Raw genomic sequence first — 17,121 nt, 5'->3', positions numbered from 1 at the left:
GCCCCATGTACTAGTGGAGGACCTCGCGCTCCAGCTCGGCTCCAGACTTGGCTCATGCTGTTGCTGCTGCTTACCCTGCGCTCCCTCTTCTTTGCACTGGGTCTGACAGTCGGCCAGTTTCTGTTGCGCCAGCTGAAGGACCTTCATGCTCAGTGCCAGAGCTGGGAACTGGGCTGTGGGGATGCCCTGTGGCTGCTGCTACTGCCACTCTTGTCTTTGGTGTCTCTTAGACCCCGGCCTGAGGCTGGGCCCCAGTTCCTGGCCTGATCAGCGTTCCCCAGCCCTGCAGTCAGCTGTGCCTCATTTAACACGCTCTCTCCCTGCTCTGCTCTGCTCTGCTCTGCTCTGGGAGGCGGGGGGGGGGGGGGGGGACGACACCATTTTCTGACTAGTTCCTTTGGCTAATCTTTTTATTGCTGCAAGTCCTGGCAGGTGCTTTCAGCATCCCATTGTCTCTGCAGGGTTCCCATTGAGATGGGTGAGTTCCAGGCAGTCCCTCATGACCCGGTCCCACCTCCCCACAGACAATTACAAGACTCTATGCTGCCCTAGGGGCTGCACTGTAACCCTTCTGTACCCACTGGGGAGCAGCGTCAGGGTGATCCGCACAAGTAGTCCATCAACAGTTCATACCTATATTATGGACGATTCCCACATTTGTCACACACTTCCTTTGGTGGGCCGGCTAGTCAGATTGAGGGCCGGTTCCCCCCTTTGGTGGGTGTCATGGACTCACAGATCATGCTCCCGTGCCCCCTGAGCCTTAGCACATCTGTCTCTGCCTTGGGCCCCCTCAGGGAGTCCACGTGCTCTGGACCCCGGGGCCTCCACCCTCCGAAGGGGACGATGCAACCCTCTTCTCTGGACCGGAGTGACTCTCAGCCAGCATAAAACAGGAGGGTTTATTGAGAGTTGAACCCAGCACAGGAAACTCTCAGGGCCTCAGGCCTGGCCTCTCTCAGCCCAGCCCCTCTCCAATCCAGAGCCCCCCTGCTTCCCAGCTGGGCATCTGAGATCCCCAGCCTCAAGCACCACCTCTGTCCATTGTCTTCTCTCCAGGGAAACAGGGTCGTAAACTCCATGCCTGGGCTTCCCCTCTTCTGTCCTCTGGCCTCCTCTGGCTGGTCAGGTCACTGGGGTCCTCTCTTCGCAGCCCATTGTCCTCCCTCTGGCCAGAACCGGCTGTGACTCCTGCGCTGGGTCTCCCGGTCACCAGTCACTGGGGTCTTCATCCTCCAGGCCCTCGGCCGGGGTCCTGAGTCCCTCTCCGGTCCTCTGCACCAACAAACTCCCTCTCCCCTCACCTTGTTAAACCAGTAACACCCAGGAACACTGAATCGCCCTCCCTCTGCATACCAACCATTGGAAAACAAAGTGAATCCCCCGTAGGAAACAAGGAAAATAAGAAACTCCCCCACGTCATCACAGTGGGCCAGCCAGGCTTGGGTTGGGGACCAGTTCCTCCCTGTGGTGAGCCAACCGGGCTGAGATGGGGGGCCGGTTCCCTGTGTGCTGGAGTGACCAGGCTGGAATGGGAAGGGTTCCATGCCAGGCAGGCTGCCAGCGCTCCATCTCCCCGGCAGGTCTGGCGTAAATGTAAGATGCGCATCTTCACGGTGGCGCAGATGGACGATAACAGCATCCAGATGAAGAAGGACCTGACGACGTTCCTGTACCACCTGCGCATCACGGCTGAGGTGGAGGTGGTGGAGATGGTGAGCTCTCTCGCACGGCCCAGCCCCAGCCTGGCCCAGCTCCCTGGCCTTGTGGCTGGCCACTGGCTTGGGCCTTGTGCATAGTAGCTGCCCTGAGAGCTGGGTGCGGAGCTGCCCATGCCGAGCACTGGGGTCCCCAAGGGGCTGCAGGGGAAGGTCCACACAGGTGTTTTCTGGGTAACGGGGCACTTGCCCATGTGCCTGGTGGTTCTGGGGCCCAGGGCTGCTGGGCACCCGAGCCCTGGGCTTGTGGCCGTGCCTCAGGCTGAGCCGGGGGCGCTGCGTGGGCCGAGCTCTCTCCCTGGGTGATGGTGCATCCTGTCCCTGCAGCATGAGAGCGACATCTCGGCCTACACCTACGAGAAGACCCTGGTGATGGAGCAGCGCTCACAGATCCTCAAGCAGATGCACCTCACCAAGACTGAGCGGGAGCGAGAGGTAACTGGGCTCCCTGGGCGAGGCCTCTGCCCGGGGCAGGCTGTCCCCCCCAAAACGCTGGGGCCTGCGCCCCCAGGGGGCAGCAGCTTTGCCATGTCAGCTGGGCCCTTTGAGCCATGGGGGCTGCTCATAATTGTGGTGCAGGCTCTGCAGCTGGGGTTGGTCCTGAGACCCCTGAGCAGTGACCCCTCCCGGCCAGCCCTGAGCTCCCCCAGCAGTGACCCCCCCCGGCCAGCCCTGAGCTCCCCCAGCAGTGACACCCCCGGCCAGCCCTGAGCTCCCCCAGCAGTGACACCCCCCCTGGCCTGTCCTGGGCTCCCCCCAGCAGTGACCCCCCCCGGTCAGCCCTGAGCTCCCCCAGCAGTGACCCCCCCGGCCAGCCCTGAGCTCCCCCAGCAGTGACCCCCCCGGCCAGCCCTGAGCACCCACAGCAGTGACCCCCCCGGCCAGCCCTGAGCACCCACAGCAGTGACCCCCCCGGCCAGCCCTGAGCTCCCCCAGCAGTGACCCCTCCAGCCAGCCCTGAGCTCCCCCAGCAGTGACCCCTCCCGGCCAGCCCTGAGCTCCCACAGCAGTGACCCCCCCCGGCCAGCCCTGAGCTCCCCCAGCAGTGACACCCCCCCCGGCCTGTCCTGGGCTCCCCCCAGCAGTGACCCCCCCCGGCCAGCCCTGAGCTCCCCCACCAGTGACCCCCCCCGGCCAGCCCTGAGCTCCCCCAGCAGTGACCCCCCCCGGCCTGTCCTAGGCTCCCCCCAGCAGTGACACCCCCCTGGGCAGCCTTGAGCTCCCCCAGCGGTGACCCCCCCCGGCCAGCCCTGAGCTCCCCCAGCAGTGACCCCTCTGGCCTGCCCTGAGCTCCCCCAGCAGTGACCCCCCCCAGCCAGCCCTGAGCTCCCCCAGCAGTGACCCCCTGGCCAGCCCTGAGCTCCGCCAGCAGTGACCCCCCCCGGCCTGTCCTCGGCTCCCCCCAGCAGTGACCCCCCCCCGGCCAGCCCTGAGCTCCCCCCAGCAGTGACCCCCCTCTGGCCAACCCTGGGCTCCCCCAGCAGTGACACCCCCCCCGGCCTGCCCTGGGCTCCCCCCAGCAGTGACCCTCCCCCCGGTCAGTCCTGAGCTCCCCCAGCAGTGACACCCCCCGGCCAGCCCTGAACTCCCCCAGCAGTGACCCCCCCTGGCCTTTCCTAGGCTCCCCCCAGCAGTGACCCCCCCCCGGCCAGCCCTGAGCTCCCCCAGCAGTGACCTCCCTGGCCTGCCCTGAGCTCCCCCAGTAGTGACACCCCCCCTGGCCTGTCCTGGGCTCCCCCCAGCAGTGACACCCTCCTGGCCTGCCCTGAGCTCCCCCCAGCAGTGACCCCCCGGCCAGCTCTGAGCTCCCCCCAGCAGTGACCCCCCTCTGGCCAACCCTGGGCTCCCCCACCAGTGACCCCTCCAGCCAGCCCTGAGCTCCCCCCAGCAGTGACCCCCCCGGTCAGCCCTGAGCTCCCCCCAGCAGTGACCCCCCTCTGGCCAACCCTGGGCTCCCCCACCAGTGACCCCTCCAGCCAGCCCTGAGCTCCCCCAGCAGTGACCCCCTGGCCAGCCCTGAGCTCCGCCAGCAGTGACCCCCCCCGGCCTGTCCTCGGCTCCCCCCAGCAGTGACCCCCCCCCCGGCCAGCCCTGAGCTCCCCCCAGCAGTGACCCCCCTCTGGCCAACCCTGGGCTCCCCCAGCAGTGACACCCCCCCCGGCCTGCCCTGGGCTCCCCCCAGCAGTGACCCTCCCCCCGGTCAGTCCTGAGCTCCCCCAGCAGTGACACCCCCCGGCCAGCCCTGAACTCCCCCAGCAGTGACCCCCCCTGGCCTTTCCTAGGCTCCCCCCAGCAGTGACCCCCCCCCGGCCAGCCCTGAGCTCCCCCAGCAGTGACCTCCCTGGCCTGCCCTGAGCTCCCCCAGTAGTGACACCCCCCCTGGCCTGTCCTGGGCTCCCCCCAGCAGTGACACCCTCCTGGCCTGCCCTGAGCTCCCCCCAGCAGTGACCCCCGGCCAGCTCTGAGCTCCCCCCAGCAGTGACCCCCCTCTGGCCAACCCTGGGCTCCCCCACCAGTGACCCCTCCAGCCAGCCCTGAGCTCCCCCCAGCAGTGACCCCCCCGGTCAGCCCTGAGCTCCCCCCAGCAGTGACCCCCCTCTGGCCAACCCTGGGCTCCCCCACCAGTGACCCCTCCAGCCAGCCCTGAGCTCCCCCCAGCAGTGACCCCCCGGCCAGCCCTGAGCTCCCCCCAGCAGTGACCCCCCCGGTCAGCCCTGAGCTCCCCCCAGCAGTGACCCCCCCCCGGCCTGTCCTAGGCTCTCCCCAGCAGTGACATCCCCCTGGCCAGCCCTGAGCTCCCCCACCAGTGACCCCCCCCGGCCAGCCCTGAGCTCCCCCAGCAGTGACCCCCCCCGGCCTGTCCTAGGCTCCCCCCAGCAGTGACCCCCCCCCGGCCTGTCCTAGGCTCCCCCCAGCAGTGACCCCCCCCCGGCCTGTCCTAGGCTCCCCCCAGCACTGACCCCCCTGGCCTGCCCTGAGCTCCCCCAGCAGTGACCCCCCCGGCCAGCCCTGAGCTCCCCCCAGCAGTGACCCCCCTCTGGCCAACCCTGAGCTCCCCCAGCAGTGACCCCTCCAGCCAATCCTGAGCTCCCCCCAGCAGTGACACCCCCCCCGGCCTGTCCTGGGCTCCCCCCAGCAGTGACACCCTCCTGGCCTGCCTTGAGCTCCCCCCAGCAGTGACCCCCCCCCCCCGGTCAGCCCTGAGCTCCCCCAGCAGTGACCCCCCCGGTCAGCCCTGAGCTCCCCCAGCAGTGACCCCCCCCGCCTGTCCTCAGCTCCCCGCAGCAGTGACCCCCCCCCGGCCTGTCCTCGGCTTCCCCCAGTAGTGACACCCCCCTGGCCTGCCCTGAGCTCCCCTCAGCAGTGACCCCCCCTGGCCAGCCCTGAGCTCCCCCAGCAGTGACCCCCCTGCCCCACCAAACCAGACCTGAACTCTTTTCCCTCCGGCCAGCCTTGAGTTGCCCTTGGCTGTTCCGCCCCTAGTGTCCCCCTGTGACGATGCGGTTCTGGCGGGACCCAACTGAGAGTGCCAATTCAGGACCAATTGCTCGAACAGGGCAGTCACAGCCCTAGATTGGGGTTTTCCACCTCTAAGGCAAACCAGACCAGCCAGACAAAAAGGACTTCGGTTTCACCCCACTGGCTAACCACAAGTCACACAAGCAATTTCCTTGGACACTCCAGTCTCCCAGTATCACCACCAGTGCCACTCGTCCTGGGGATAAATGGTTATGAAAACCAACACCCCAATAATCCCAAAGAATCAAGCCCCAGACCCCGGTCAACACACACATCAGATCTTACCCACAAATCACGCTGTTGCCAGTCCTTTAGAAATCTAAAGGTTTATTCACAAAAGGAAGAAGATAGAGATGAGAGCTAGAAGTGGTTAAATTGAATCAGTTCCATACAGTAATGGCAAAGTTCTTAGTTCAGCCTTGTAGCAGTGATGAAATAAAGTGTAGGTTTAAATCAAGTCTCTGGAGAACATCCCCCGCTGGGATGGGTCATTCAGTGCATGTCTACATCTAAAATTTTGCAGCGCTGGTTGTTACAGCTGTATTAGTACAGCTGTATAGGGCCAGCGCTGCAGAGTGGCCACACTTACAGCAACCAGCGCTGCAAGTGGTGTTAGATGTGGCCACACTGCAGCGCTGTTGGGCGGCTTCAAGGGGGGTTCCGGGACGAGAGAGCAAACCGGGAAAGGAAACCAGCTTCCCCGCGGTTTGCTCTCTCGGTCCCGGAGCCACCCAGCAAACCGCAGGGAAGGAGACCTGCTTGCTCGGGGTTCCGGGACCGAGAGAGCAAACCGGGAACGCCGCGGTTTGCTCTCTCGGTCCCGGAGCCAGCCAGCAAACCGCAGGGAAGGAGACCCGCTTGCTCGGGGTTCCGGGACCGAGAGAGCAAACCGGGAACGCCGCGGTTTGCTCTCTCGGTCCCGGAGCCAGCCAGCAAACCGCAGGGAAGGAGACCTGCTTGCTCGGGGTTCCGGGACCGAGAGAGCAAACCGGGAACGCCGCGGTTTGCTCTCTCGGTCCCGGAGCCAGCCAGCAAACCGCAGCGAAGGAGACCTGCTTGCTCGGGGTTCCGGGACCGAGAGAGCAAACCGCGGCGAAGCTGGTTTCCTTTCACGGTTTGCTCTCTCGGTCCCGGAACCCCGAGCAAGCAGGTCTCCTTCCCTGCGGTTTGCTGGGTGGCTCCGGGACCGAGAGAGCAAACCGCGGCGTTCCCGGTTTGCTCTCTCGGTCCCGGAACCCCGAGCAAGCAGGTCTCCTTCCCTGCGGTTTGCTGGCTGGCTCCGGGAACGCGAGAGCAAACCGCGGCGAAGCTGGTTTCCTTTCCCGGTTTGCTCTCTCGGTCCCGGAACCCCGAGCAAGCAGGTCTCCTTCCCTGCGGTTTGCTGGGTGGCTCCGGGACCGAGAGAGCAAACCGGGAAAGGAAACCAGCTTGATTACCAGAGGCTTCCTCCTTCCACGGAGGTCAAGAAAAGCGCTGGTAACTGTCTACATTGGATTACCAGCGCTGGATCACCAGCGCTGGATCCTCTACACCCGAGACAAAACGGGAGTACGGCCAGCGCTGCAAACAGGGAGTTGCAGCGCTGGTGGTGCCCTGCAGATGTGTACACCTTCAAAGTTGCAGCGCTGTAACTCCCTCACCAGCGCTGCAACTTTCTGATGTAGACAAGCCCTCAGTCCCTTGTTCACAGCTTCAGTTTGTAGCAAAGTCCCTCCAGAGGTAAGAACCAGGACTGAAGACAAGATGGAGATGAGGCATCAGCCTTATATAGGCACTTCCAGGTGTAAGAACACTTCTTTGTTCTTACTGTGGAAAATTACAGCAAAATGGAATCTGGAGTCACATGGGCAAGTTCCTGCACTTTGCTGAGTTACAAGGCGTATCTGCCTCCTCTCAATGGGTCAGTTGTGTAGCTGATGGTCCTTAATGGGCCATCAAGCAGGCTGGGCAGAGCTAACACCAGCTTGTCTGGGATGTCTCCCAGAAACACAGCACACATTTGAAATACAGACAGTATAGAGCCAATACTTATAACTTCAACTACACAATGATACAGACATACAGACACCATAATCATAACCAGCAACCCTCAACCTGGTCTTAGACACCTTATATGACCCCCTTTACGTAAGATTTGGTGCCACTACAGGATCTTGGTTGCAAACCGTGATCTATATGTCCCAGTTTATATCAATAATGTCACACCCCCATCACCGGGTAGGGCAGGGACGGAGTAGCTCGAGTGGGCTCTGTGCTGAACCTGCTCCCCACCAAGATCCCAGCTGGATGTACCCTGCAGGGACCCCCCTGGTCTCTGGCCAGTGGCAAGTTGGGTTTGCTCAGTGACCTCCCATCTCCATCCCTCCCCACACAGATTCAGAGCATCACAGACGAGTCCCGCGGCTCCATCCGGCGCAAGAACCCTGCCAACACCCGGCTGCGGCTGAGCGTCCCAGAGGAGCAGGTGGGCGACAGCGAGGAGAAGCCGGAGGAGGAGGTAAGGCTGCATGCTGGGAGGGGGCCTAGCCCCACAGGATGGGGAGCTGGGGGTCTGATGCTGCAGAACTAGGGGGGTTATGGGGAGCGAGCATCAAGAGGACCAAGTGCTGGGGGGCTAGAGGGAACTATGGAGTCTGTCACGGAGTTCCTGGGCGATGCTCTGGACCTGCTCCCCACAAAGCCAGGCCGGACTTTGGGAGCCTCCTCTCCCTCGGAGCAGACTGTCTCCAGGGCAAGAAGCTCACACGTCTTCACCTCCTGGGTCTCTCCTTGGAGCATTCAGCATCCTCTGCCCCTCCCTGTGCTTCCCACAGTGAGCCCGCCTCAGTGGGGTCCTGGGGAAGCCACCGGGTTCTGCACCCCCACTGCGCAGTCAGACGTGACTCTCAGCCAGCCAGTAACACAGAGGTTTATTCGATGACAGGAACAGGGTCTAAAACAGAGCTTGTAGGTACAGAGAACCGGACCCCTCAGCCACATCCATTCTGGGGGCCAGTGAGCCAGACAACCCCATTTGCCCTCACTTCCCGTCCCCAGCCAGCCCCAAACTGAAACCTCCTCCAGCCCCTCCTCTCTGGCCTTTGTCTCTTTCCTGGGCCAGGAGGTCACCTGACCTCTTTGTTCTCCCACAGCTTTAGCATCCCCTTGCAGTGGGGGAAGGGCCCGGGCCATTAGTTGCCAGGGGACAGAGGGTCGGCCAGAAACTGAGGCACCCACATGGTATTCAGGGGAAACATTAAGAACAGCCCCACTTTGTCACAGAGGCAGTGAACAGCAGGGTGGGGCTGAGTACTGCAGGGCGGGGGCTGGCAGGGCCAAGTGACATGGGCCTGGGGCACCAGGGGTCTGGCAGGATGGGGGGCTGGGAAGACCCCTCCCCGCTCTCACCCACTTCCTCTGTGCAGGTGCAGCTCATCCATGATAAGAACGCCACGGCCTTCTCCAGCAGCCCCCAGTCACCCGGTGACGAGGCGGAGACAGCCCCGGAGAAGGTGCATCTCACCTGGACCAAGGAAAAGTCTGTTGCGGAGAAGACCAAGAGCAAGAGCCCCGTCAGCCCAGAAAGCATCAAGGATTTCTTCAGCATGAAGCCGTAAGCTGCACCCCCCATCAGACACCGGTCCTCAGCCGAGCCAGGCAGCCAGCCCAGCAGGCCTGTCCCAGGCAGTGTTGGCATGAGCCTGCCTGTGTCCGTGCTGGAGCCAAGCCTGGGAGCTGGCAGACAGAGGCCAGGGAGCTCCTGGCCAAAGCCAGCTCCAGCTTTTTTGCCGCCCCAAGTGGCGAAGCCAAAAGAAAAGAAAAAGCCGCGATCAGCGGCACTTCAGTGGCAGCTCCACCGCGCCACATCATTCTCCAGTGGCAATTCGGCAGCGGGTCCTTTGCTCCGAGAGGGACTGAGGGACCCGCTGCCGAAGACCCGGGCATGCTGCCCCTTTCCATTGGCCGCCCCAGGCACCTGCTTCCTTTGCTGGTGCAGATCTGGACTGCGCAAGGCAGGGGTGGAGCCAGTGGAGACCAGCACAGCACTGTGCCCAGGGCTGCTGGGAAGGGAGAGGCTGGCAGACATGGGAGCGAAGCAGTGAAGGGGAGCATGTGCTGCAGGGGGTGGGGGCTGGGGCAAGGCAACGCGGTGCTGACGTGCTCTCTCTCTCTTTCCCCTGTGCTGCCACAGGGAGTGGGAGAACCTGTAAGTCCGAGTTGTGTGTGTGTCCCATGTGCCAGTGCCGAGGGGAGCAGGTGGGGGCTGTGGGATCCTGCTACTCCAGTGCAGGGTCTGCACCCCACATTGCCCCCTGCTGGGGGTCCTCGCCTGCTCCACACACTGCCCCCGGCTGGGGGCCTTCACCTACACCCCACATTGCCCTCTGCTGGGGGTCCTTGCCTGTCCCCCACACCACTCCCTGATGGAGGCCTTCACCTGCCCCACACATTGCCCCCCTGCTGGGGGGCCTTCAGCTGTGCCCCACATTGCCCCCTGCCAGGGGTCCTCGCCTGCCCCCCACACCACTCCCTGATGGGGGCCTTCACCTGCCCCACACTTCGCCCCCTGCTGGGGGGCCTTCAGCTGTGCCCCACATTGCCCTCTGCCAGGGGTCCTTGCCTGCCCCACACACCACTCCCTGATGGGGGCCTTCACCTGCCCCACACTTCGCCCCCTGCTGGGGGGCCTTCAGCTGTGCCCCACATTGCCCCCTGCCAGGGGTCCTCGCCTGCCCCCCACACCACTCCCTGATGGGGGCCTTCACCTGCCCCACACATCGCCCCCTGCTGGGGGGCCTTCAGCTGTGCCCCACATTGCCCTCTGCCAGGGGTCCTTGCCTGCCCCACACAGCATTTCCTGCCAACAGAGGGAAGAGACTGAACCTGTCTGGCTGAGCCTGGTCAGAGCCCCAGGACTGGCCAGTGCCCCAGGCTTGCCCCATTGGCGGGGGCAGCCAGGGGCCAGCACTGCCTCGGGCACTTCTTGAGAAGTGCAGGAGTTGCTTGTTCTTGGAAGGCCTCCTTCCTGGGTCTGACACAGCTGGGTGGGTGGGGCTTTCTGTGCCCCCCACACCACCGCCAGCTCCAAGGGCCTGGGCCCTGCCCTGCCCCCTGAGCCTGTTTCTCCTCCAGGAACCAGTCCAACGTGCGGCGGATGCACACAGCTGTCAAGCTCAACGAGGTGATCGTCAAGAAGTCACAGAACGCCAAGCTAGTCCTGCTGAACATGCCAGGCCCACCCCGCAACCGGAAGGGGGATGAGAACTGTATCCTTTGCTGGCTGCTGGCAGCCGCAAACCCAGACACGTGCCCTGTAAGCCCCCTGCCAGGGGTCCCCGTTTTCCTGCCGTGGGTGTTGCTGGCTCTGGGCTGTGGGGGTCCTAAGGCACCGGCTGAGTGCGGCTGAAGCGAGGAGCCCGGGCGTGGGCAGGCAGTGGGTGCTAGGGATGAGGGGCTGGCCCAGTGGCAACTCCCTGCCCTGCCTGATGCCCCCTCCCACCCACCAGCAGCTGGGGTAGCGCCATCAAACCATGGCAGTGGCTGCCCACTCCCACCACCTGGCAGCTTCTCCCACCCTCCCTCACTGAGACAGGTTGGGCCAACGGGGCTGCGGCTGGACCCAGGTGACCCCTGCCCGCTGCCTGCATGGGAAACACTCACCCCTGAGCATTTCAGCATCAATGCCCAGCTCAGCCATTAGCACCACATTCCCTGCTGGGAAGAGACGTATGCCAGCCAGGAACAGACCACAGCCCTACTGCTGGGAGCTGGGGGGCGGGGGTAGGCTCTGGTGTGGGGCAGGGCCCGGGTGCTCGATATGGAGCCAAGCCCGTGTTCTAACTGACTGGCAGAGCCGCAGCATTAGAGCTCACCTCCAGCGAGGCAGAATCAGTGCTCCTGCCTGGAGCAAAGCCCTGGCGGGCCATGGGTCCCAGCCAGCGCGTGGGGGCCAAGCGCTGCCCGTTGTTCCACTATGGGAATTAATCCACTGTGCTCGCCTCCCATCAGCCCCCTGGGGCCAACTGCTCTGCCATGGGGGTCCAGGCCTGCCCGTCTCCTGCAGCTGCTAGCTGAGTTAGGCAGCCCTGGGGGAGCTGGTGCAGCGCTGGGCAGTGTGTCATTGCACAAGCAGATAGAAACATGGCCAGTGTTAAATGGTGGGCATTAAACTGAAAATACACCCCCGCGCAACACACAGACACTCGTATGTGTGTACACAGCAACACAAACACAGAGAGCCGTGGGTGTGCACACAGAGACAGCCGTTGGTGTGCACACAGCAACACAAACAGGCAGGGGTGCGCGCACACAGTGACACAAAGTCATGGGTGTGCACACACAGCGACACAAACACAAACAGCTGTGGGTGCACACACACAGTGACACAAACAGTCGTGGGTGCACACAAAGTGACAGACACAAGCAGTTGTGGGTGTGCACACAGTGACACAAACACAGCCGTGGGTGCGTGCACACACAGCGGCACAAACAGTCGTGGGTGCACACACACACAGAGTGACACAAACAGGCGTGGGTGTGCACACACAGTGACACAGACAGGTGTGGGTGCACACACGGTGACACAAACACAAACAGGCATGGGTGCACACACAGTGACAAACACAAACAGGTGTGGGTGCACACACACACACAGAGTGACACAAACAGTCATGGGTGCACACACAGTGACACAAACACAAACAGGCATGGGTGCACACACAGTGACACAGACAGCCGTGGGTGCACACACAGTGACATAGACACAGTCGTGGGTGTGCACACAGCAACACAAACACAAACAGTCGTGGGTGCACACACAGTGACACAAACACAAACAGTCGTGGGTGTGCACACAGTGACACAAACAAACAGGTGTGGGTGTGCACACACAGTGATGCAAACACAGAAAGCTGTGGGTGTGCACACAGTGACACAAACACAAAAGGCGTGGGGGCACACACAGTGACACAAACACAGACAGTCGTGGGCGTGCACACACAGTGACGCAGACAGCCGGGGGTGCACACACAGTGACACAAACACAAACAGGCATGGGGGCACACACAGTGACGCAGACAGCTGTGGGTGTGCACACACAGTGACACAAACACAAACAGGTGGGGGCACACACAGTGACAAACAGTCGGTGTGCAAACACAGTGACACAAACACAAACAAGTGTGGGGGCACACAGTGACACAAACACAGACAGTCATGGGTGTGCACACACACAGTGACGCAGACAGCCATGGGTGTGCACACACAGTGACACAAACGCAAACAGGCGTGGGGGCACACACAGTGACACAGACAGCCGTGGGTGTGCATACACAGTGACGCAAACACAGACAGCCGTGGGTGTGCACACACAGTGACACAAATGCAAACAGGCGTGGAGGCACACACAGTGACACAGACAGCCGTGGGTGTGCATACACAGTGACGCAAACACAGACAGCCGTGGGTGTGCATCTCCCCCCCCCCCACATACCCATCGGTTTCGGGCAGCACCAGCTCCAGTGGCATCTCCCTGTCCTGGTCCCTGGCCCTGCACTGTGCGGGCCAGGCACTGGCAGGTGCGGCATAGCTGATTGGTGGAGGCCTGTGACAGGAGCGCTAACTCAGCCAATCAGTGGTCCAGGTGCTCTGGGCAGGGCAGGTGGCTCTGCTGGCCTGCATGAGCACCCTCCCCCCGTGCTTGCACCTCCTGTGCCAGAGTCTGGGCATGCCCGGGGGCGGGGCGGGGGGCAGCCCAGGTCATTAGCCAAGTGTGTCCCTGCCCGGGACTCCTGCCCTTCTGCTGCTGCCGTGGCCAGGCCAAGCCCAGGCCCTGTGTCTGCCCCATCACCTCGGTCTCCGGCGGGCCCGTCGATGGTGTAGGGTGACCAGACAGCAAGTGTGAACGGGGGTGAGGGGTACTAGGTGCCTGTTTAAAAAAAGCCCCAGTTATCGGACCTGTCCCTATAAAATCGTGCCATCTAGGCCCCCTAGATGGCGCCTGCTGAGCCCTGCCAGGTGCTGGGTCTGGTTTTCACCTTGACAGCCACGTCCCTGCAGACATGGAGTTCCTGGAGGTGCTGACAGAGCACCTGGACCGGGTCATGCTGGTGCGTGGCGGGGGCCGGGAGGTCATCACCATTTACTCCTGAAACGCCAGCTGCTGAGACCCCCACCGACCTCTTTGCACCTGGCTCCTGGGGGGCAGGAGGGCAGGTTCGCTTGTGCTTGGTGCTCAGAAACTTCACCATTCCCCACTGGCTCCATTTGAACTGCAGCCCCCAATAATCCAGGAGCAACCAGCACCAGCGTTGCTGTTCCTCATCGCGCCAGCACAGCCCTGCAGTGGGTGTTTATACAGAGACAGTAGCCCTGAGTCTGAGCGCCACTGGCCTCCGTGTGGGGCAGGAAGCTGGGTTGGCCAGGCTCAGTCAGTGCTTCCGTGGAGCCCTCAGATGGCTGGCGTGGTGCCTTGGCCCCTTGGGCCTAGGCTTCCTACCCCTCGCTCTGCTATTTTTGGACACATTGAGGTTTGTGGGACACGTTTGCTCCCCTGCCCCTGCCCGCCTGCTGACATGCCCTTTGGAGCCCCTTCACCTGGGCGAGGTCACCTGCATGCTCGCCTCACCCCACTGCTCCCAGGTACCTGCAGTACGAGCCACAGGCCCCTTGCCAAGATGGGCTCAGCAAAGCGCAGCCCCTCCTGCTGCCCATCCCTGGAAACCACAGCCACACCCTGCGGCCCCCGATGTGGTTTGGACAGCTGAGTGCTGTAGGGCTGAGCAGGGAGGAGGCAGGTCCTGCAGCGCATCGGAGCGAAGGACAGCGCCACAATGCCGTTGTCGTGAGGCGACTTGGATCCAACACCTGGGTGAGAGGGGCCTGGCCTGGCCAGGGGCTGCATCCCAGCGGGGGGGGGGGGGGCATCAGTGGGGACACGGACTTTGTTTTTCTCCTCCCCCGGACCCCCCGCTCAGCACAAGCCCATGCGGCTGCACCACCCTGACTCACCTGCTCCAGGTGTGGTCTGATTACATAACTGCTGTGGGGCCTGTGCTGGGCTGGGGCAGCACACTCACTGCAGGCTGTACAGCCCTTGGAACGCACGTCTGGCTAGTGCCACACCCAGCCACGCCACACAGCAGCTCCAGGCGGGATGCCTGCGTCCCTCCCCCACACCATGCATGGGTCCGGGCGTGAGCCCAGCGCCCACGGCATGAACAGCTGGAACGCAGCCTCCCTGTGACCCCCCTGCAGCCTTGTGCCTCCTGAGTCCCCTCCCCCATGGCAACCTCCTCCAAGCCATGCTGCTGCTTCAAGGGCTGCTGGGTAAAGACCATAGGTATTTAAAGTTTATAAATATGCAAATCAGCTCAATCCCCCCCCCCCCCCCCCCGGGCCAGCCCAGCCCAGCCCTGTACCAGCAGCAGGTCACTGACAGTCCCTGTCTGGGATGCCTCCTCCCCAGGTCACATGGACCCATGAGCAGCTCTGCACCCGCACACGTGGCTGTGGGCTTGTTTGGACATATCAAACCTTGGTCCCAGCTCCCTCCACCCCCCTCAGCATCTCTCACTTTACTGAGAAACTGAGGTGCTTTTAACCAATGTGAATAGTTCTAGGAACCACAGCGGATGTGGAGGCCGGGAGGGCAGAGGGCTCGCGCAGCCCGGCCGCCTGCCCTGCTGTATATAATGTACATAATACTGTATGTGTATTTTTAAAGTGATCATATTTCTGTTCAAAGACCCAGATGAAGTCCATATCTAGAGATCTAGCTGTATGCTGAGAGATGCAAGGAATCGCTAGGGCCAGTGAATTGCTCCAGCTTTTAGGCTCAGGCTGGGGCCCAAGCCCGTGAGCTCCAAGAGGTTTCACTGAGGCTGCTCCCTTTGGAGAGAAGGCTGCAGCGTCCCTGGCCTATGGCGCGGCCTGTGGGGAGAGCCAGCTCACGGGGGTCATTCTCTTTGAATTTTGCTGCTTAGTCTTTTCAGGGAAAAGAAGTTACAGAATTTTCTGAACTTGTTTCACAGCAGATTTGAGCTTCCAATCTGAGTGCAGCCTGCTCCGGCGGGCCCTCTCCGTGCTGCACCGGCCTCTCCCCCAGCTGAGGGAGCAGCTTTACCGCTCAGATGTGTGGCCCAGACCCGAGCCCCAGACCCACCTCTTAGCCTCCATTGCAGCACTGGGAATGGGACTGTGCAGATTGCCACTGGTGCAGCCCTGTGCCTTCTGCAGGTGGGAGATGGTTCAGAGGCCCATGGTTTGATGCCAGTAAAGGGCTAACGTGGCCACAGCTGACACATCTCGTACAATGAATCCCCTTGGAGAAGGCAGCTGGACCCCTTCTCACAGCTAGCATTGGCTCCCCATAGCCCCCCTTCCTTTCTGATCCTGCTGCCCTTGATCATTGCTCTCCAGGGAAGAGCAGCCAGGGCCCAGCACTCCCTGGCTGTAGGCTCAAGCTTCTGGGCGTGAATGCCCTCAGCTGCAGCTCCCACAGAGATGTCAGCCCTCAAATTCCTTCCCCCTGAAGCTGTGGGCACCTGCCCTAATCCTCCTCCCGTAGGCCCTTGGCATCACCCCCCCCCCATTCCAGCCCCAGTGGGGAATGAGGGGAGGACACTGGAGCAGGAAGTGATTCTCCACTTGGTGATGCTGACCGGGCTGAAGCTCCCTGCTTACAATCCAGCATCTGTTCACCTAGGCCAAGTTTTGGTGATGGCCTCAGCCCTCCCATCTGCATTTGTTGCTATGCCCCTTGAGCCCTGGCTCCCTCAAAGTGCCCCCACAGGAGCAGTTCAGGCTCATCCCCCGTGGTGGCCAGACAGCTTGGAAAAATGCGGCTCTGCGTAAGGCAGTGTTATTCTGTGCAGCAGCCCCAGCTTCCAACCCTGGCAGAGGATGGGAGCCTGCTGCTGCGCCCACGTGCTGTTAATGGGGCATTGATGCCAAGGTGAAGGCAAGCTGTTCCCAGAGCAAGAGCACTGTGCCCAGCTCCTGGCTGGAAGCTGGTGATGCAGGGGCCCAGCACCACCCTGGACAATTAACAACCAGCAGCTCTGCTGAGTGCTTCAGCCCCAAGGATGCTGCTTTTCAATGACCAGGCAGGTGTCTGCATGGAGGAAGGTTTCCTTAAGCTTGTCTCAGGGGCTCATGGCTGCCTCTCACAGCAGCCACACAGCAAGAGCTAGGGCTGGTTAGTAGCTGCTGTGAGAAGACCCCATAAGCCAGGCTCCTTCCCATGGCTTGGCTCTCAAACCGTTCAGTAGCAGCAAGGTTCCCAAGAGCAGACTGAGCCCAGGGCTGGAAGTCGTAGATGTTACTTGCAAAACTCTCCTTTGGCTTTTGCTGGTGCCTGCAGCAGGCCTCCAACTCGCCCCCCCCAGCCTTCCTCTCCTTTCTGGCCACTGTGCTGTCCCCCCTCCCGCAGCACAGAGGCCCTTCAGTCCTGATTCTTGCCCTTTAATCAGAACTTAACAGTTCTTATGATTCCTCTAGCACTGGGCTCACCCTTCCGCAGGTCTCTCACCCTGCAGACAGCCGGCAGGCACCCTGTTAAGCAAAGCAGCCATTAGACCAAAACAGCAATAGCAGCCAGGCCCTCTCCCTCCCTCCCTCCTCCCGGAAAGCCATCACTCCAACAGTGCTGGGGGGTAGCGCACAATCCCCTCTTGGCAAGTTACCACCTTGAGACAGTGAAAGGTGAAGGAGCCCCCACCCGCCCCCAGCTCAGCCAGACCAGTGCTACAGCTCTGAACACACGTGCATTGTTGCCTCTCTAAACCACTGCCTGGCCAAAGTCCTTGGGGGCAAGCAGAGGGTGCTGGTTTCCAGAGCAAGTCCGAGAGCCAGTTTTAGCAGCCAGCACTGCATGTTAGTTTACAAACCCAGCTCTGCCCCTGCA

General features: G+C 62.1%; 1 protein-coding gene across 1 annotated transcript in view; it reads left to right on the top strand.

Annotated features, from left to right (window-relative positions):
* Positions 1-14,331, top strand: part of LOC115635101 (solute carrier family 12 member 5) — a 101,699-nt gene extending 87,368 nt beyond the window's left edge. The window contains exons 20-26 of the mRNA XM_030533386.1: positions 1,584-1,715; positions 2,046-2,153; positions 7,612-7,734; positions 8,642-8,829; positions 9,409-9,423; positions 10,350-10,483; positions 13,275-14,331. Coding sequence (XP_030389246.1) covers positions 1,584-1,715; positions 2,046-2,153; positions 7,612-7,734; positions 8,642-8,829; positions 9,409-9,423; positions 10,350-10,483; positions 13,275-13,366 — 792 coding nt within the window. The 3' untranslated portion in view covers positions 13,367-14,331. The remainder of the gene's footprint in view (positions 1-1,583; positions 1,716-2,045; positions 2,154-7,611; positions 7,735-8,641; positions 8,830-9,408; positions 9,424-10,349; positions 10,484-13,274) is intronic.
* The last annotated feature ends 2,790 nt before the right edge of the window (positions 14,332-17,121 follow it).

The sequence above is a fragment of the Gopherus evgoodei genome, chromosome 14, assembly GCF_007399415.2.
Source record: "Gopherus evgoodei ecotype Sinaloan lineage chromosome 14, rGopEvg1_v1.p, whole genome shotgun sequence".
Classification (NCBI taxonomy): Eukaryota; Metazoa; Chordata; order Testudines; family Testudinidae; genus Gopherus; species Gopherus evgoodei.
Note: the sequence above shows the minus strand (reverse complement) of the source record. Positions and strands in the feature narration are given on the sequence as shown.